The 22,170-nt window shown below is 36.9% G+C and overlaps 1 protein-coding gene across 5 annotated transcripts in view; it reads right to left on the bottom strand.

Annotated features, from left to right (window-relative positions):
• Positions 1 to 4,258: 4,258 nt before the first annotated feature.
• Positions 4,259 to 22,170, bottom strand: part of GULP1 (GULP PTB domain containing engulfment adaptor 1) — a 153,482-nt gene continuing 135,570 nt past the window's right edge. For all 5 annotated transcript variants that reach the window (XM_071562461.1, XM_071562462.1, XM_071562458.1 and 2 more), the window contains 3 exons: positions 19,972 to 20,110; positions 13,990 to 14,084; positions 4,259 to 6,289 (listed from right to left, as the gene is read on the bottom strand). In XM_071562461.1, the coding sequence (XP_071418562.1) occupies positions 6,218 to 6,289; positions 13,990 to 14,084; positions 19,972 to 20,110 (306 nt within the window). In that variant the 3' untranslated portion in view covers positions 4,259 to 6,217. The remainder of the gene's footprint in view (positions 6,290 to 13,989; positions 14,085 to 19,971; positions 20,111 to 22,170) is intronic.

Below are 22,170 nucleotides of genomic sequence, written 5' to 3' on the forward strand. Positions count from 1 at the left end.
ATCATATCATTATTTTACAGAGTTGAAGTGTCTCAAAAATTCCATTCTGTTCTGGTTTCTTTTCTTCTAATATATATAAGGTTGTAAAAACCTGGGAAACCCATTCCTGTATTGTTTACACTCTAGTTGACTTCAATCTGCCTATGTATTGGCTCTCTTCTACTAATAAAGTATTAGCAAAGTATGTTTGTGAACAATAATATTGTTCTAATATATCCTAAAAATTAATGATGAGGATGAAAAAAGCCCAGATTTTTAGTCTATCAAGGCTCTTCAAATAGATTTTGTTATTGCTTTTTCTCCCCCTAGAACCATATCTTTAGATCCTTGTCCTATTGCAGTGCACAGGCTAAGGATTTTCTCAGTCTTTTCACAGTGTCAAGAATCACTTTGTTTGAAAACAATGAAGTTTCCTTAAAAAGAAACCCAAACAAGAACACAAAAATATTTAAAATGCCCAATAGATTTCCAAAGCAAACCAGCTCAGATTCCTAGAGAACTCATTCAGTTGTTTTCAGTGAAACATGCTAAAAATATTCCAATACTAAGTTTGGTGCAGAAGCTTCAAAAAGCATCTTTTTTTAAATGAATAAAATGCTTACAGAATACAATCCTACAAGAAACGAAACTTGCAACAATTTATGTTTCACACGTTGTAGAACCTCAGGCAGCATTTAGAAAAGCTCAATCAAATAGATTTTCTGAGCTGCTTTTTAAGTCAGAGAAGTTTGTGTGTAGGATGAAGATGCAAAGGAAACTATTGATGGAAATTCCTAAGGGTCTATTCTAAGACTCTTGTTTTGGGAAAGCTTTCATCATAAGGAGATTAATTTATGTAAACATTTTATTAACAGGCATTTAGAAAACATGGTTGACTGTCACACTTTCCCATGTATATTGGAATAAAGACAACTAGCTAAAGCACTTTTGCAATGGTTTAGTATAGCAGACAGTCCTTCTGGAAGCCTTCCTCAGATACACAACTTAGCCAGGTCTTTAACATGGTACAAACTACTAGAAATTAGGATAAATGAATGGAAATTGGAGCTTGCAGCAGGCAGGCATCTTGGATGAGGCTCCCTGTGAATTACCTACTCTGTGTGACTCTACAGGGGGTAGGAAAAACATTCCTTGCTTCTGGCAAGCTCAAACAGTCCCAAAGGCAATTCCTGTGGGCTGCAAAAATGGCAAATCTGCTTCTTGGCAGCTCTTGCACAGTCCTGAGATGGGCATAAAAAGGGATGGGGCAGAACGAGACGAGTTGTCACATCAGTTAAGCTTCAGAAAAAAGTGCAATGTGACTAAATTGCTTGATGTTGGCACAAGATAGTATTTCGTTCTGCTTTAATTTTCTTTTATACTTCCTTCCTAACCTGTTTCTGCTCCTTTTAAATCTTTATTGCAAAGCATAAGCCTTGCTGACATAAACACTGGAAAATGTGGACGTGGGGGGGAAAAGTCCAAGGATTGAAATATGCTGATTTAGGTTGCTGTGATATACAAGAGCCTTAAAATAAGTTCAATCCCTTCCAGAATCTGCTGTAGGAGATTAAACTTACAGGCTTTGTTATTCCAAACTGTGTATAAATTAGATTCTTGAGAAATTTGTTAAACACAAAAGTTAAATTGCATATTCATACATTTGGAAACCTTTACCCCATCACACACAAGAATTATGCAAGCAGTCCATGAAATCCACTGCAAGTGTCTTGTAGTTCTAGAAAGTGTTTTGGTCTGATGAATAAATGAATGTGCAGTTTCTTTAATCTATGCACCAACACTTGCTGAATATTGAATCATCTCAAGAAGGCTGCAGATATTACAAATGTCAGCCTTTCCTTCTGACAAAACACAGCTTACTGTTCTGAAACAACTGTATAAAATCATATAGTTGAAATCCTGTTCTCTGTTTTGTTGATGAAAACTACTCTGTATTTTTCACCAGCTGACAATGCAACTCGTATCTCAGTCTCTCATTAAGAATTTGTCTTAAAAGGGGAGAGGGAAAAATAGCAGGCTAATTATGTACCAAAGCTTACTTGCTGTCTTGCAGCTGAAGCTTACCAAACATCTCCTAGTAGGCATTTTTAGTTGCATTTTAAAACATATGGCAGTTATTCAGATCTTTTTTTTTCAAGCCTGACTTTTGCATCCTCTAATTTTAAAAGCAACAAAAAACCCCCAAAGTGTCAAAATAAGTCAAGAGCTTGCCTGTAATTACTAACACTTCTTGTCATAAGAGTGGCCAAAGGGTGACAATCTGTAGTGACACATGAGATAGTGTGAAAATAGGGGCTCTAGGTGTTTAACCAAGATTTCTCAGGCAGTGGCACTGTCCTTTGCAAAGGGACTCTTTTTGTGAAGTAGAATCCCTTGGTGACAATGAGACCATGCTTAGTTCCAAAAATTGAAAATTAATCATCATAATAAAGTCTCAGAGCCAACCCCATTCCTTGGCACATTCAGTCAACTCTGGGATTACACAACCATACTTACTTGTGCAAGTGTGAGAATTTCTCCTTCCTTACTTCCTTTCCATCAGTGAAGCCAAAATGGAATATAACTCCTTCCACCACATGAAGGATTTGATGTTTGCCAATTTGAGCAATTTGATCAATTATATGCTTAGCACTTCTGTCACATGGAAGGACAAGGCAGCCACTTAAAAACCCATCAGAAGTAAAGACAATGAATTAAGCTGAGAAGATCCTAAAATGATTTATCAAAGGTTAAAAAGAGAAAATGCATAAACTCACCATGTATCAGGTGATTTAAGAATTCTGACCTATGCAGCTCTGTTACTCAGGTATAGCATACTAGGCAGATAGGAAGGAAAAATAGCTCATATCATAGGAAAAAAAAAAAAAAAAAGAGGAGTAGAAAGCAAGGAATCCTGCTTCTACATGTTGATATAGCTTGGTATTACAGGACAGGACAGTTACTAGGCACTCAAAAAGGGGAACCAAAATCTAGTAATAAACATCCAGACGTGATACAGCCAGTTAATATCATCAGGAAGATGATCACAGTTTAAAGAAGAAAAAATAAAAAGACACAGAAAAGGCATCCAAAAGAAAAAAAAAATTGGACAAAACAGAGAGCACATAGTTGCACTGGTATTTTCCTTTATTTTTTGTTGGAGGACAAATTTACAAGTCAAAAACCTCTTGTTCATGACCCATTAGCACCATCTCTAACGTAGTAAGATGATGATGCTTTTTTACCCACTTTATCAAGTTGAAATGCCTATAGTTACACAATTAGCAGAATCACTTCACATTCTCAACCCAGCCAAGCTTTCAAGTTGTTTTTGTTTGTTGGTTGGTTGGTTGGCTGGGGGTTTTTTAAAGAAAGCTCAGAGTCTGTGCTTCCAAAAGGTAATGGAAAGACTGGGAACTTGTAACAAGACAGTTTCCGCAACTAACTTTCTGTTGCGAGTAACAGCAGCAGTCCAGTTTGGTGTGAGCAGAGCAGGAGCCATCACGTAGGCTTCTTATGCTGCTCTCAAACATGTATATTTTAAGGAATAATCTGAAGATTTAGCACAGCCTATCATTGCACTATCTGTAAAGGAACATTGATATTAGTAGGAAAGAATAGCTTGCATTTAGAGCTCACAGGAGGTGACAGGTGCTCCTTACCTGTTAGGCCTGCCAGCATGAACTGTTCAAGCCCCATTTCCACAAATGGAAGTGGTTAGATGGGTTTGGAGTATCAGCTTGAGGAGAAATTTTGCAAAAGAAGTTATTACCAGATGGTTTAAAATTAGTTTTCTCTTCTTAATAGCATCAACACCATCTGCAGCAGCCTGCTCAGTAACACACCTGGTGTGCAGAGGTTGCTTTCTAAGGTTCAGAAAGACTTCAGTTGTAACCTTCCCTTCTCAACCATTATAGCCACTCAGCAGCCAAGGATATTGAGCAGAGAAGTAAGTTTGAAAAAAAAACCAAGGCAATTAGGAAAGTCAATTAAAGCCAGGAAGCACTGTGGAGAGAGTTAGTCCCTCATTATTAGTATCATGTAGCTGCATATAGAACAAGATTTTTCTCTGCAGGTTGCAAATTACACCAAACTCAATAATAAAGGTGCTTGGAGCTATTCTACCCTGAGATCACATCCTTTCCTGGCTGTACGATGACTTGGACACATTCCAGCACTAAACAGTCCTTCATGGCAGGTCCTGCCCAACACTTAAGCTCCTTCCCCACCCTCCCTTCCACTGGGCATTTTACTGAATGAACAGTGTTCTAGGATGCAATTTATTTAAAAACATTTATTTTGGGCAAAATTAAACAGACATTTGAGATTACATAGAAATACATTTTCCAATTGAATCACATAAAAATTAAAAATACACTGTTGCGTTGATTTAAGTATTTCTTGTATGGATTGACCAGGTATGTAAGATTGAACCATGCCATTTGCAGTCAACTATCATAAAAATCAGTAACGAAAAAAGTTTCTTAAAATGTGCAAATATTATCTTAGTGTTACCATTGATAATAAATGACCACTAAATAGATGCTTATTATGTAAAGCTTTTTAAAGTACAATAAAAATACAAATTCTATTTGTTAAAAAAGGCCATTGCTATGGCTCCTAAACATCCTCATTATACAAATTCCAAAATACTATATGACAAACAAAATTATAAAGACTTTTCTTTATGAAACATATACTATTCTATTTGTTAGTGATTTCATATATTTTTATATATATATTTCTATATAATACTCTATATGAATGATGACCACAGAATAAGAGAGAGGAAGACTAATGTAATGTAGGACATTAAGGCCCCCGATTCAGCAAGGTACTTGAGCATGTATCAAACTCAGCAAAGGAGTAATTCCACTCACTGCAGTGGACTCCAAAGGACATGCAGAAATACTTTGTTGAACTAGGCATAAAGATACCCATCTTATGACAAAGTTGCAAAATGTGTTTTTGGTGTAAACTGTAATCATTAAGGACAAAACTGTAAAAAACACAAGAAAACCTCTCATGGGGATTAAACCACCATTAAAAAACAATGTGAAAATTCAGGGGGCTTTCCACATTTATATGGAAAATATTAAAGGTTTTAAAGTTTTTGAATTGAACTAGTGATGATAATTTTCTGAGATAGGTTTAAGATAGTATTTTATTGCTTATGCCAAAGATTAATGAAAAATGTGCATAGACAGGTCAGCACTCAAGTCACCAGCAGCGGAAAATTTTGGTGCGCAGGTATTTCTGTGACATGAACAGCCAGTGAGTATGAAGGACTTACTAACTCACATTGAATTCTTTGCAGCAAGCTTCAAAATTAAAGACATAAAAGCAGATGGTTAAAAAAATACTCAACAGAGCCTGACTGTAAACACTCAGGTGTTGAAAGTAATTATAGAATGGAGCCCAGTGCCTGCTTATATACAAAATTACATAAATTCCTAAGTAAATGCAAGACCATAATCTTCATTTTAAGTTATGGTTAGCAGGTAATGGATTCCAAATTACATACTTTACAGTTCAGCTATAAAATAACAAAACAAAGGACAGTTACTTTGTCCATCCTGCAATTTAGCAGTTCCTCAAGGCTCATTAAGCGCTCATTGGCAGACTAACAATTTGTTAGTTTCTAAAACATGAATGAAGGACCTAAAATCTGGATTTCATAATCTAAGAACAACATATATACAGCATAGTAACCACACACAGTAATGGAAATCAATTACATTGCATCCAGATTTACCTTTGAAGCATATAGCAATGGTTAATATTTTATGGTTTTTCACTGCAAACTGAATTTTTTGTAGTAGATATTAATAATTTTGCTGCTTGGATATTAAATAATGCCTTAAAAGCATAATTTGAAAATGCTGCCAGTAAAGTACTATGTAAAAATCATGCCTGCACATTTGCAAACAGAGAGAGGTATGTGTGACCTTTCTGAAGAACTTTCCCAAGCTAATAGTCCTAAAGCATAGTAAACTCGGGCCCAAATGTGAGAGAAAGAAACACAACAGCGTAATTTAATTCATAATTCATAAACAAATACAACTTTTTACATTTGTACAGGGAAAGACTGGAAGGAAGTTGGATTTTTACAGAAGCAAGCCTCACAAGAGTTTACATGTTGAAAAAGCAATTTTTGGCACATGGATAGTATCTGTGAGTGTGTGTTCAGGAATAAAAAAACCCACTGCGAAGGAATTTCACAGGTACTTTCTTGGCATCAGCACCTGCTGTCTAGTGGGTCAAGACAAAATACTGTGCCTTCAAGAGTTAATCCCATTTTGAACCCCTCCTGCAATGAAACAAGACACAGTTAGTAAACTAGAAAGTGTGTTCTGGGGGCTTATGCTCTCTTTTTCAAAACATCTAAATTAGAGCATATTTTTAGGCAGACAAACTGCAAGGATACTTCAGACTGAATTCACAAACATATACATTATTTGGTTGACCAATTTTTAATAAGTCTTAGCTGTTCGCTTATAAAATATATATGTCATAAACCAAAATAAACACAATATGTCTATAAAATGAAGAAAATACTGTAGAATAACAATATTCAATATTCATAAACATAGATTGACAGAAAAACAAACAAGCTTGAATTGCATCATGTTGTTCCTGAGGAAAATTCAACAAGATTTATAAACAGAAAAGATTAGGGCTATGTGAGCAAAGAGTTTACTATACTTATACTTTAAAAATACAGATAAGACTTGGACATTGTTATTAATCCCAGGTGTCTCCTACATTCAGTAATGCCTTATCTGAAGAGCAGTCCAACAAAAAGTGCAGTACTCTACCATATCTCATAGGTCAGTTCTGAATCACTTCCTGTATGGTTGAATTGACAGGGGATTAATGTGCACTGACATCTGAGCTTCATGAAAAAGCCAAATAAAATCCTACTTGCTCTACTCCATATGAACAAACTGCATTTTAAAGGCATGTAATTCAGTGAAATAAAATAAAATGGTTTTTAGAAAGTGTAATGAATTGCTTTAAAAGTTCAGACCAAAATTACTCTTTTTACTCACTTCATTTTATTAGTAGAAACACTAAAAGGTTTGTAAGCTAAATGCTACCACCTCCTCTATAGAAAAGAAATTTGTTCTACAAGTACCTTTTTTTCTATGCTTTTGCAAGCACTTGACTTTCAAAAGGTACTTAGTTTGCATCAGTTCTAAAGTAACAACTGCACTCTTAATACAGGGAAAGTGCTCTTGTTCTCATTTCTCTTTTTGCTTTAAAAGAAGCTGAATAATTGTGGCCTGACCTTCAAAAGAAAGTCACCCTTGAGTCAAGAAAATTTCAGTCTGTTGGGTGAAAGTACTTTGGATCTATCAGCAATTGGAAATGGGGGCTCTGAATAGAAGTGCCATGAGAACATCAACTCCAGTGGCAGCTGCCGAAATGCTCAGTTCAGTGTGGTCTTAACATACAGTTGAGTGAGAGAATGCTGATTGTATGCTATGAAATCATTAACACGTCCTTTCATCAAGTAAACATCTTGTAAATGAAATAAACCTTTTTGTAAAACAATTTGCACTGGGACTAGGCAGAAACTCAAATCTGTCCCTTGCACAGCAGTACCTCAAGATCATACCTTTAGGTTTTAGAAGATAAATCCCACATAAAACCAGCTTCATTTCAACAAATTTAAACCATAGGTCAGAATTTTAAAAGCATATGAATATCAAGTAACCCTACCAGCTACTGCTATCAGCAGAGTAATACTGAGCAACAGAAACCTCTGGGCAATGGTTGCTAAATGGGCTGAGAATCTCCAAGTAAAAGCTAAATTTTCCAAAGGCAAATCCATACTGTGAGATGACGAGACAGTAGCAGTAAACACTGCCCAACTGTGCTACCCAGTTTGCTCTACCTGGGTGACAAGGCTAGCTGTTGGATTTGGCTTTTTTCCTTTTTTTTTCCTATCCTGTGTTTTTCAAAGGATTGAAAGGAAAAACATTCAATGCAGAAGATATTTCAATCAAATGGTAGCTGAAATTCCAAGTCTAACACATCCTGTTATGAACAGATATTGCTCATTTACCCAAAGGGTCCTATTAATTGATGTAACTGCAGTCAAAGGACTGCTTATATAGGAGGAGAATTCAGGCAATTTGGCCTACAGTCTAACCTGTTAAACTGTAAACCCTGCTGTATTAGTGTGCCTGAAATGATAAACTTTTAAAGTGTCTAAAGGCTGCTTCCTGTTTTGAGGCTGTAAGAGGGATAGTTGCTGCTTAAACCTGAGGAAGCTTGATCAGCTGCAATAGCAGAGCAGACACTGGTTTAACAAGGACAACCACTTTCATCCTTAGCCATCCGGAGAGCCTTCAACAAACACATATCCCACTCCTGTCCCATATGCTCATATCTTTATTCTGTACATTTAAGCACTGCTTGCTGGTATCTTAAGTAGCTGCATTTTCAATGCCCTTTTTCTGTCTAGCTAAGAGCAAATCAGATGATGCCTTTTCGAAACACACACATCTCGCTGCTCTGATGTTGATCATGTGGAGTCCTTTTTAATTTTTGTGTTATTCCACATAAACTGATATTTTGTTACTTAGCACTTCCTTTGTGTTTGCTGTGACTTAGGATAATTTCTACTTTCTTGAAGAACTGTTGTCTCCTTGACTTTTGCTTCTGCAATGTTGCTCCAGCCACTTCCTCCTTCCCCCCTTTAGTGCTCCTCCTTTAACCTGTGATATTTTGTATTTAAAACAATCACATTTCCACGTATTTGCAATGTGATCAATGTTAATCCATTAAGAGATTGCTACTCTTTATGTATCATAATTATTGAAAAAGCTTTTTAACTTTATTACGATAATGAACTATTGTCTGTTCTGAAGGCAATCGGTGATGTGGTTGCCAGGTGCTGTTACCAGTTGCATTCCTGAGAATCCAACTTCTACTCTGGGCAGAATTGATAAGGAAGTAAACCCTACTACTGCAGTGCCAGGAACTGCAGCATTAACACATGGGCACTAAACAGTGGTTCATGCACATACCTGTCTGAAACAGGGACATGGCATTTTCATGGGCACCTCTACAGCACACCAAACCCACGATCATCAAATGTCAGATACTGCAGTTACTAGGAGGCTCAAATTTCGGTTGCAACCACAAGGTCAAAAAAGCCTCATGAATATTTAAGTGCAGGGCAAGTGTGCAGGAGTATAAAATCAAGGAACTCTTTTTGTCTTGACCAGTAGTTCCATTAAATTAATTGCAACTCTCTAAAGGGAAAAAAAAAATCAGCATATCTCCATTCAGCAGACTCCTTAGCAAAATCATTGCAATCAAATTTCCAAAGGTCAGGAAAGCACAGACTGCAGGTCTCCCACAGCCATCACCACTCTGAATCCCTCAGGTTTTTCAAAATAACTCCAAATTCTTGGATAATTCTTGGTATACCGAAAACTACACTTTGGCAAATATATGACAGAAATTTAAAAAAAAAAAATCCAATCAGCAAGCCATGGGAAAAGGCTTTAAGAATAGATTCTCCTTTACATCCAGAGTGGAACTGTGATTAATGCAGCCAACAGAGCCAGAATCCTGTGCTGTAATTCTCCCAGCAATGCAGAACACTGAGCGCTACATGTGCTTTCTGGACTACAATCTGTATATACACCTGAGCTTGACAGGTCTCTCCAGTGTTATGGCTCCTACTTGAAGCTGATGTATGACCATAACAGCAACCACCATACAGCATTGCCTACTTTCAACTCTCATCATTCACAGCTGTAATAATAACAAAATCAGTTGGAATGACCAAGCCAATTATAAAGTATGGTTCATTTTCTAATAAACTCAGCTAATGTGTTAGGCAGAATTTTTTAAATTACATATATAGTCAGGTCTTGGTAAATGTGTGATAGCTAGACAGAGAGATAGATAAAATATATTACTAATTTTAATATTCAGCACTTCAAATATTTTGCCTTGTGAAATTCACACACTTCATCTTCTAATAACATGTGTGTTCAGTGTAACACTGCCTGTTAATTAGCAACAATGTATGCTATGGTTTCCTGTACTTTAAAGGTCCAGGAAACAGAAATTCTTATGTGGTCAGTAAATTTGTCTGATCTGTTGATTTTCAGGGAATGCAGAAAAAGGCCACTCCCTGGTACTGGCCAGGAGTGGGAACAGAAAGGGCTATGAAGTGTGCATTGATATTGTACTTTGTTTCTGTGTTCATATCCCCATGCTTATAGTGTCAAGAAAATATTTTTACTTTAAAGGCAATTTAACAGAAGGACAAACATCTTTGTTACTCCGGTAAGTAAGAATATTGTACTCAAGGAAATGACTGGTCCCTTAAAGAGAGCAACAAAATTGTTTTAACTAGAAAAAGCAGCCCCAAACCAATCCATCTTTCAAAATTCCTATTTTTAATTTTTTTTAAATGGTGTCAGTGATAAGAAGACATGAGCTTTTCTGGTTAAAAACAGTAAACAATAAAAGGCAAAGACCTTCCATTTTATCAGCTGATAGATTTGCCAAAGTCAACCTTATGGCTCTGAGGTTAACTCACTTATCACTTCATAGTGATCTCACTCTATAAGCTTAAGTCAGCACAAACCCAATGAAGCAAGGATAAATTTACGTATCTCTGAGAAGATTATTTAGAGGGTTGAGCATAAATTCTCATAAATGGAAAGATGTCAAGCCTACTGAGTGCTTCAGGGCATGCAGGAAGAATGGCTTGCAGCTCCTGGAAGCTTTATGACATTAACTACCTTGAGATTTTAATGAATTATAGCAGCTGCTGCTGGTATGATTCATGATCCAAGGAAACTTCTCCTCATTGCAAGATTTCTGGGAAAATAGACATTCATTTTATTAATGTCTGGATACAGTCAAAACAAAGATGAAAATATGTTTCAGCATAAGGGTGCACGGAGACAGGAGGTTAGACAGTCATCATAGAGAGGCCTGAGCTGTAAAAGTCACATCTCTGCACATGTTTGAGTTTCAAGGTCTCCAAAGAGATCAACAGAGATTGGACTAAGAAATGGAATAGAAAGCTAAAGTGTGAAATTTGGATCCTCACTGACGTTTAAAAATAAAATTGTTCCCCCAGGAGCCAGAGAATTTTATCGGATCTCATAAAGTTCAGGATATTGGATGCAAAGGAAAAGCACCTACTACTTAAGAGTTTATTTTCCAATGCTTCTTCTGTGCTGTGCTTTCCTCTCCCACTCTGATTACAAATCACCTTCCCATACATCCTTTTCTGTACACCAGGGCATGTTTGCTGAGGCACCTCCCATCGCTCTGCATGAGACAGAGTAGTCTGGACAGAGCTGCTCCCATCAGGCTGTCCCTGGCTGGTGCCATCCTCAGGGTAGGATGAGCTGTACTTAATACCCTCCCAAAATAAGTTTGTACTTTGAACTATTATAGGTGTCTGTAAACAACTTACCTTTATAAATTTAATGGAATACATAATTACTGAAACTCAGGCTGTACTTTGATAATGAGAAGATAAAAGACTTCACTTTGCACTTCAGAGAAGAAAACATGGGCACATTTTTTTTCATGTTTCTTAATGGTGGATTTCCCAGAGCACATTACATGTTCTGTGCTTTTACCCTCTGTAGGCCCATTTCACCTTCCTTCTTACAGGCTGTAGATCTAACAACCATTGAGGCTAGCACAGCTATCTTCTGCTCATTGCAAAGGTTTAAAAAATTATTTTCAAATAAAAACACTTTTACAAATATGATTGTACTGACACAACAATGTATGTTCCAAGAGTTTTGCTTAAACCTTTTCACTAATGACAATTTGATAATGAGAACTGGAGATTTCACTAGTACACATGGAAAACAAACAGCAATGAAAACGAAGGCTCAGTATTAGCACCTGATAAGACAGACTAAAGAAAACTACAATCAGCTGGCCCTACTTTAAAAATTGTAGTCCCATGAAAAAGAAAATGGCCCTGACTTAGAGTTTCATATATAAAGCATAAATCTTAAAAGTTTTTATATATAAACATATTTACATAAAAATAAAAACACAAGACAAACACATGCACATTTCAATTGTAAATGCTTTAAATACCATTATTAAAATAGGATATACCAACCATCGCTGACGCTGTGCACCCAGGAAAGCACAAGAAGACAAAAGAGACATTAGGAAAAGCATTTTTCTATCTGTATTTTGCACCAACCACATAATAAAATAACTGCACACAGTCTTTGCTTTGGCTAAAGTTAGAATATGCTTTCTTTTCATACCCTTTCAGCTTTACACTTGTTTTCAGCTGGATTACACATGACAAGTTTTGTGCCTACATAAAGGGCCACTAATTAATTTTCAGGAAAAATACCAGGGTACATATAAGACTGATATGCTAGATTCTGTAATTGTGAGATTAGATCATAAAGCATAGAAAGAAGCTGAAAAAACAAAACCCATTGTCTTTCTGTGCAACAGGACACAGTAACACTCTCACATCTGGGGGTTTTGCTATTGGTTGGTTGTCTTTTTTTAGGTCCAGAGAGTACAAACAATGATGGGAGTTTTTCATTTTATGATTTCAAACATTTTTGATGAAGACTTCTACTGTTTCATTCCCTGATGTTTTATGAAGTGACAGCACTTTGCAGTGTTACAGGATAACAACTCAAAATTTTGTTAAAACATTACCCGTAATAGGAACTATTGGTGTGTGGCATTTAAATAGTGACATAGGATTATTTCTAGTTGCCACAGTTGCTGCATAATACTTTTCCCTAAAATAGGATATAGACAAAGGAAACAACATCTATATCTATACATATCTCAACATGACGTGCTGTAAGATTTGCTTTTTCTGTTAAAGGGCTTGACAACAACATTCCCAAAGCACAAGAATTTTTATCGGAATTGCAAAGAAGACAGTTTTGGCTTTTAGCTGCTCTTTGAAATTATGAGGGGCAGAGCACAGGGGACCAAGAATCTAAATATCTTACTTCACAGTTAGCGGAGTTTGTCAGTGGCATTATTCTAAACTGACATGGAAAAGAAATTTTCACAATGAGCAGGAATTAAGAAAAATTACTCCGGAAAGTTAAATGGTATTTAAATCTTATTTAAGACATTTTGAAATGCTTCTGCTGCAGAAGTGAGGAACTGAAGGAGCCCAAGCGCTAATGCTTCTGGACTTTGTGGGTTCCTGAGACACAGGAGGGCTGGGAACCCTGGGAACACTTTCTGCTGAGAAGTCAGGGTCCTACACATTCAAGATCCTGTTATTTTCAGCCTTCCCTTTTGCGAATAGGCTGCTTGAAAAAGAATAGAGATAAGCAAGCTGGCAAGGAACTAGCAGTTTGGAAATCTTGACTGAAGAGCATAATTTATTCTAACACATGAGGGCTTTCTCCTAGAATTGTTTTAAAATTGGGTCAATAACTGAACAAGTACTGTTGAGTGCTTCAGAGTCAACAAACATTTTCTGATAAACACATAATTTCAGAATTCTTGAACCAATTCTCAAAAGTTTCATTGCCCAGAGTGCCATACAGCTGTTTTTAAAGGCAGCAGAAAATTGCTGTGGCCCTGTAAGCACATAAGTTTGCCTATGCCAGTGCTCTGAAAAACCAGACTAATGCCACTGAGGAAAAGATGAGGGTACACTGGGATGGTGGTGATTGCTAGAACAGAAGAGTAAAAAGATCAGGGTATCTCTAGTACTCTTGGATCAGCTCTCTTTTTCAGCTCACTTACTCCCTTCCTTCCCAGGGAATGGTTCCCAAGCCACTCGGAATACACTGCTGAGAAAGCCTCCATTAGTGCAGCTGACTGTATTGGTACCACGTAAGGCTCTCCAGACAAATCCAAACTCCAGCTCAAAGGACAGGAAATATACTTTCAAAAGAAATAATCAGAAATACAGTCTGGAATACACTTTCAGAATACTGTAAACATGTATTTTAAGAATATGTATTTCAGGCCCTGAAAACTGCATAACTAAGAAGTTACCTGCATCTCATCTAGTTTGGACTGAATGTCTGGAGGGAAATCTCCTGCTCCACAGCTAAAAGGGTCAAAAGGTTCTGCTCCAAATAGGTCTCTCTCTGGAAAAACAGAAAAGTGAGTCAGTGAGGGCAAAGGTATGGGCTATGACAGCAGTGCTTTGAAAGATCAGCTCCTATCTCCTTCTGAGATGAACAATAGCACCACTAGACATGCAACTCATTAACCACCACTTTTAATAGCCAGATTTGAAAGCTGGGCCTTGAGCAGTTTTCCAAAGTTTAATATACAAATATTTTTCCAAGAACACCATCAAACTTCTGTTTCAGCTTTTATTTAGCTTCCATTAACACTTGTGCCTTCTAGAGGAACGTTAGAGATCAGATGAGAAGTTGCAGTTTGGAGAGAGCATCTTCTGCTGAAGTGTGCTCTGGAATCTACATGTATAAGGAGTTTCAAGAATGAAGAGGAAACAACTGAACATTAGTTGTCAAATTTCAACCTAATATTGTGTCAATAACATATCTTTGCCAACAAACCAGTCTTCATGTCCCCTGTCTGCCACTTCTCAGGTTAAGGACATCTTTGTAAGAACAAGAAACTACTCTTACTCAGGGAAGGCAAGGCCTCTGCTTGATACAGTTCCTCAGTGCACAGCTGGTAGTAACTAAAACTAAAAATTGCCAGGGCTTTTAAACCTTGGATATGATCAAGTCAAGAAAGACTGAAAGAAGCATAGGACCATAAACTGTCACTTACTCTAAAATTCCACTATAACTGGATCCATAAATAGAACAATTTTAAGTTTCCTGCTCTCAATACCATACATTTTCTCACTTTTTCTTAACTGCAGTATGCATTCTGTGGGGTGGGGCTGTCTGCTTCTTTCTTTTTTGTCTGAACAAAAAGAAATATCTTCAATACAATAGGGGTTTTTTATATTAAACAGTATAATGCTAGCTCTTCATATGTGACAGCCCAAATATTTTGGGGTTTTTTTTGGGTGGTTTTTTTCCTTCTCAATAATAGATTATTTATTCCACATGCAATGGTGCCATCTATATAGAACTTTTGTATTTTATATTCTGTTAAACTAAAGCAGTAAGAAAATAACTTTGTTAACCCAACCCAACCACACCGATTGCAGAACTTACAGAATCAACTTACTATAGTCTTGTAACTGGTGAAGAGAACACAGAAACCATAACCTATCTCCTAACTTTCACAGCTCTTCAGCAAGAAACCTGGTAAGCATACAACCTATCTCAAAACAATGTTAGCTTTAGAGCACGAGAGTAAAAGGGGCCTTCAGTGACTCTGAACTGACTGGCTGATTTTCTTGTTAAGCACAAAATTTACCCTGAACAACCAGGATATGACCACTAACTACTTGACCCCATGTTGCAGAATTACAGATCTTTATTTTGGCATCCTTAGAGGTAGGATTTTAGACCAAGATTTTAGGCTCTTCAATGTTTATTGTGCATATTGGTCTCTGTGTGTTTTGACTTTATCAATTAGGTGTTATCAGGCTGCACTACAGGCATTTTAAATAACTGGCAGCTACCAGCATTCACTACCACAATAAAGTACTGAAATTCCCATAATAAAGTACAGAAACTTGAGCAGAAACTTGATTAATTACATATTTCAAAAACTATGGCTTAACAGCTACAAACTGTCACCATGGGACCAGGAGATGGCCCAGATCAGAGAGCCTTATTCCAAAAGCCCACTAGAGCCAAGAAGAAATCTAGTCTTTCCTGGCAGAGGCAGACCACCTGCATGCAAAAGAGACTCTAAATAGGATAATCCAATGTAAAAATAAGGATCTCCCTCATCCCTTGCCTCTTTCACAGCCAAAATGGGTCTGCTGCAGTATAACCAGTGTCCTTAGATGCTCCGATGCTCCCTTCACATTCACATGTGAAGCAGCTTTGGCTTTCAATTTAACCTTTACTAGGCAAAAAAGGGATTATGCTTCATGACTCTTGATAGCTTATTTGTTCATTATGTAGGCCCATTTTCTTTCTTTTTACCCTTAAAAGGAGTTGAGAGTTTTCTGTGTGGTCAGACAACCATAAGGAGACAATTCCAACATCAAGGCTTAGCAAACATTATATAAAATGTATTTAGGAAAAAAAACCAGTAAAGAACACAATCCTTGCATTTCTTTGTACTGAATTATGACTTATCACTATTTTTGAAAGCAAGTATTTTGTACCCTATTATGGATATTATTCATGCTTTATTATTGGGCTTTTATTAATGACAAAGCTTCTGAGCTCATTAGCAGGAGGATAGCAGAAGTTTTAGCTCCGTTAATGTGACTTTAATCTCACTCCTTCCTTTAATGTGAAAGATTTCTGAATTTATGTTGTATTCAAGACAGAATTTAAAAGCAACCAGAATGTAACTTATTCCAAGTGATAGAGTGTAATTAACCCTGCACAGAATCAAACTCAGAATAAAGAAGTATTACCTAGCTCAGTTCCTGTGAAAACTATTATTTTGGGAATTATCTCTCTTTTAACTTGCTAACCATTTCAGTAACACAGCTGTAGTACCCAGTACATCTACTTTTCTGCATTTAAAGTTTGCATGTTATATGAGAGACAGCACTGCTAAGAGTGAGGGAGGGACAAAGTTCCGTGAAATATTTTCAGTAACATCATCAGTATTTGAAGAACATGTGTGAACTGAAGAAATACCAAAATTTCATCACTGCAGAGCTACACAATTGCATGGGATCTCCACAAACTTATCTGCCAGTGTTCACTCCACTGATCATGGAGGGGGGATAAATTAGTAAGTTTTTACTTCATGCTAAAGTATTTGCATGAAGATTAACTATAACAAGAATTTCTTGCCTGACACACTCCCCAGAATAACTGGAGCATAGACAAGCATTTCTTTCTCCAATCCAGAGCAGCCAGTAAGCCTTTGAAAATGATCCTTTTGAACAGTACATATAATTTCCCTTCCCTTCCTCATTCCTTTCTGGATGGAAATAAATTCACAGCTTGTGAAACTGACCAACAAATTCAAACCCCATAAAATGTTGAGGTTTTACATCTGCAACTCAAACCACAGAAAGACACGAACAAGTAATAAATCCTTGTTTCTGGGACCTATCTGACATTCTGGAGAAATATATAATACTGAAGAATAGCCACCTGCACTTTATGATAAATTCAAAATTAGCAATTACTAAACAAAACTACAAATATTTGGCTTTTCTGCTGCATTTGACATCCCAATCTTTACCTTAACTATCATTCAGGCACAGAGTTATGCTGATATATGCTTTCCCCAGAAGTACTAGAGCAGCTGTGATGACAAATAAAAATTAATCACACTGAGACAAGCACCCAAGAAAATATTTGAAATTATTTGCAGCAGGGAAGTCCAGGAAGCCTTTCCTGCAGGCTACTCCATCTATTTTCTTTTGGAATTATTACTGCCATTACTCTGACAATGTACTCTTAGTATCTCTGGAAAGAGAGCACCTTGGAGCAGATTTCTACATCTGTCAGTTGTGACCTTGAATTGTTCATGATGCAACTGAGGAAAATAAATGTTGAACAACTCAATACAGCATATTCCTCTCCAGTTCTTTTCTGAGATGTGACAACAATGCTGTGTCAACAAGAATTACATAAATTAATTTCTCCTCTAATTAAATAAAAATTCATAAATTAACTCTGCCTCTTCAGATAACATGCAAAAATGTTTGCAAAGTCTTAGTTCATGACAAAGCAGCAGCATGGTCTCTAACATTGCATTTTAGTGGCATTGCAGTATTTTGCAATTATTACCTAAAGAGTCACCATGCTTTTGTCCAATCTGCAACGTCCTTTCAAAAAATCATGCCATTTTCCCCTTTAAGATAAATAATCTATTTGCTATCACTGATATAGCCAGTAGTGAGCAGACATTTACTGGATAGCTATATTGCTACACTGCTGAATATGAACTCAAAATTTCAAGAATCATCTTCCTTTTTTAAAGCCTAAACACCCTGGATACATTTGCGTTTCAAATACAAGGTCCCTGCTGACTTCACTAATATGAGAATGCTGAGACAGTCATAGCCATAGGTATAATTTAAAACCCCACAATTTTGTTTTTGGGAAACTAGCAAAGGAAGGGCTGGTAAGCAAAATTCTAACTCTTATGGGAAGAATTGTCATCCTGGAGCCAATTATTACCTATGAAGCCCTTGGTCTTGAAGGAATCCAATGTGCTTGGAATCCAAAGTGCTTTTATTACTGGTTTCCTACAAATGGGCAATGTCTTTCCTGTGCAGTGTTATCTTCGGCTGATTTGCCAAGCTTGCCAGATGAGCAAGATGACATTTGGCTTTTAAAAGCACATTTGGCATGAGCAGCACAAGTGCCATCTTTGTGTAACTTAGACAAATAGAGTAACTGAGGTGGACACTACCAAAGAATGGCACATCCTTATCTTTCTCCTTGTTTATTACTGAATGTGGTAATGGTGAATGTTATCAAAATTATAAAATCCAACACAGCCACCCTGTAATTTCATCTGAAGTGATGGAAAACACCTCTGCTTGAGTGCAGTGACAAAGAAAGAGATAGGAACATGAAATGACCTCAGAAAATGGGAGACTCCAAACACTGGCTCCTCTTGGTTGCCACCCACTTGACTTGGAGAAAGAAATGCCAGCTTGCTTGCACTGCCAGCAAGATCACCATATAAAACAATGTATTATTGCACATTATTATAGTAATGTAACACAACACAGTTGAATGGGGTTCTTATGGGATCTGAACATTTTCATCAAAGACAGTAAAGCCCTTGTTTGATTATAAAATATTCCTCTTCTGTTTCAAATTTCATTTTTTAAATATGCCAAAGTGCATTAATAGCTGATGAACATAAGAATTTTTAAAATATAAAGTATCATGACAGACTGAAAGTGCAGAGATCAAAAGTGTAAAGACCATGAAGCACTTTGTAATCTCTCCCTGAAGTGGCAGCTGAGGAACACAGAGAATTAACAGACTGGAACATCTCTGAACTACATCATCTTAATTGAATGCAAATGAATGAAATGGAGAAGAAATGACTATTTCAAACAATGTGTATCACTGAATAAGCAACTTTTTTTTTTATACTACAAAATCCACTGACTAAACAATTGAAAAACCTATATAGCTTCTCTTCAAATGTGATTTCATATGGTGGCAGGCACTAACATTTATGTTCCTTATCCATTCTAAAACAGGCATCAGAAACAGAAGACACTACACATGGCCTGGTATTTGTACAACCTCTAACACCACTTATGTATGCTCAAATCTCCTCTCCCTCAAGGGACTTCCAAAGCTTTTAGAAATATTTTCTGGACTCCTAAAAGACTTTCAGTGAAGTCAAGAACTTCACCCTAGATGCTTTCAAGACTTTGCAAAAGAAAATTGCTCCTGTTAATCATTTTTTGAAGACCTTTTGTATCTGGAGAGGTTTGTCAACTATAACTAAAAACCCCCAAAGCTGTACATGATATGAAAGGTAGTATTAAAATCAGCATTCCAAGATAGTCTACTTCCTGAAGGATTTCTTCAGCTCTCCATTTTGCATCACCATCACCATACTTACTCCACCTGTTGTCTTCCTCAGAATCGTAGGCTTTAGATGTGGCTTGACAAGGAAAGAACTAACAGAAAGTAAAAGTAATTCTTGAGGTACAAAAAAGATACTGTAAAAGAAAAGCCGAGTTAAAATCCCCAACCAAACCCATTCAAACTGTTTATATATAATAGTTTCAGCAATTTTGTTTATAGTGTAACTCGCAGCAACATCAATGACTTTGGGAAGATGGTATAAAAATGAAATGGCATTACTGAATGTGATTTACAAAAACTATTTGGCTTTTCATGCAAAATGTAAGTAGAACTTTAAAGATGCTTTATGAAAAAAATAATGTAAGCAAAAAATTAGGTCAGTTGTTACAAAACTTACTGATCTCTGTAGATCTACTGGGTACTGGAGGAGGCTGTGTACCATTGCGAGTAGGTGTTGATGACTGAGGGGATATGGGAGAAAAGGGAACCATATCAAAGATGTCAGTGGAGGGTGATTTAGGTGTCACACTGCCTGCCTACAATAAGGACAATAAATATTAGGGCAATATTTCACATGAAAGAGATCACAATACTGAATTCTTCAGCATGCAGATAAAAGCCACATTTAAAAAAAAAAGTTAAAAATAATCATCAGCATGCAAAAACCAGCTCCTGACACCAAGCAAATGGCATTTGCAGTACAGAGACTGACACATGCTAAAACTCCCCAATACATAAGCAGAATTGTAGTTTTTCCTTTTTATGTTGTTCAGCCAGACCTGTACCACAGTCACACCTGACAAAGCTGGTAACAAGCACTTTTCTCTTGCAGACATATGAATATGGATAGATCCACAAGACCCAGTTAAGGCAACATGGCAACAACAACATGCTCTGCTCTGGAGACCACAGAACAAAGTTAAAAGATATAATCCCAGTATTTTTTGTTTACTAATTCCTCCTTACATGATCTCTTATTTGACAACCTAAAGAAACTGGTATGATCAAGGCCTAAAATATATTTTTCCATAGGTAATAACCTAGACATGTAATACATTGAATACTAATATTGAAATAAAGCTGCCATCCTTGAAGCTGAAACTGAAAAGACTTCACTAGAAAGGCTCAGGAATCTGGAAGGTTCAAAAAAAATACTGGGCAAGCAAAGCAATCCAAACCCAACAATTGCTATAGTTCTACAGTCATATTTGTTTTAGAATGATTCATTTCCTCTGCCACCAGTCCACCACTTTGGGACACAAGCAAGGTACAGTCACGACAGAATACACTGGGCACTAAAGATGATGAAATAAAACTGAGATTGACAAGCTGAAGGCAAAAGTAGTTTGCATGTTTGTGTTATTCCTCAGACATACAGAAAACTCTACATTCAGTGTATTAGAAAGACTGTACAGCCAGGCACAGGGAAAGCTGCTACTTTTAAACAAGATTCCATTTGCCCAAAATGTTCATGTGAAAATTTTTAAGCACAGGTTCAATTAGTTACATGGATCCTTTTATTTAGAATACACAAGTATGACAACCTGGCCAGCAGGTAGTCTTCAGCACTACTTGTCCATGAGAGTTCCACAGACCTAAACCTTATTTGGGAATGCCACTCTGCTGCAACACTGAGGCTGGTCTCTGACAGCTCCCAGCACAGATTTCTAAAGCCAAGTCTATGGGTAGCCCTGTATTTCCCTCGAGGTTCAGCAGTGGCTGCTGAGAAAGAAAAGGATATCAATCCATGGCCTTCCACTGAATGCAGTGCTTAAGGAGTAACAAAACACTAGACTTGGGTACTGTGTTTCCTATTTCTTGGAGGTTCTGTGATTCTTAAGAGTTTTGAATTCATATTTTAATGTTGGATTAATGGAGATTTATGTCTGTTCAATATCTAAAAAAGACTGGGATATATATACTCAGACATACTAAAAAAAAAGAAAAATAACCCCCAAAAACCCAAAAAAATCCCCTACATTTAACACCCTGCTTTTGTTTTTTTGATTATTAAAAAAAATAATTAAAAATTGTCAGTCACTGTTATTTCCCTGGCAAGACCAGAGCTGAATTAACTTCATAAAATAACTGATTTTTAAGATTTTAACACATACAGAACTCTTATTGTCCTCAGCATGAGTTAGCATTGGAATTTCAAAGAGCATCTGTTGTGAAAAGACTTCAGTGAATAGTGTTTAGACACAATAGGCTCTTAGTGTCCATGGACTTTGATTAGCCTCCTTGCACCTTTGGGCACAGGCAGAAGACCAGAACAACTTGGTCCTGGGAGATCACTGGATGTCACCTGCTCTCATTTGAAGCAGGGCAATGGATGTGCTTGACCCAAAGCAAACTTAGAAGGAAAAACACATCCCTTTCTTCATACAGACAAACCCCTCTCTGATTGGAGACAGGCCTTTGTCTGTATCAAGGAGATGGGATCAGGTTTAGTGCATAAGGACATGCCATACATTTCTGTTAACATTGATGGATAATCCTAGAATGTCTTGCAGATCGGAAGTGCTAATGTAGATTGTTATTGTTTGCTAAGTGTTTATGGCTGCCTAGAAGCTAGATAAATATCCAGCATTTATAT

This window comes from Pithys albifrons, chromosome 8, assembly GCF_047495875.1.
Source record: "Pithys albifrons albifrons isolate INPA30051 chromosome 8, PitAlb_v1, whole genome shotgun sequence".
Lineage (NCBI taxonomy): Eukaryota > Metazoa > Chordata > Aves > Passeriformes > Thamnophilidae > Pithys > Pithys albifrons.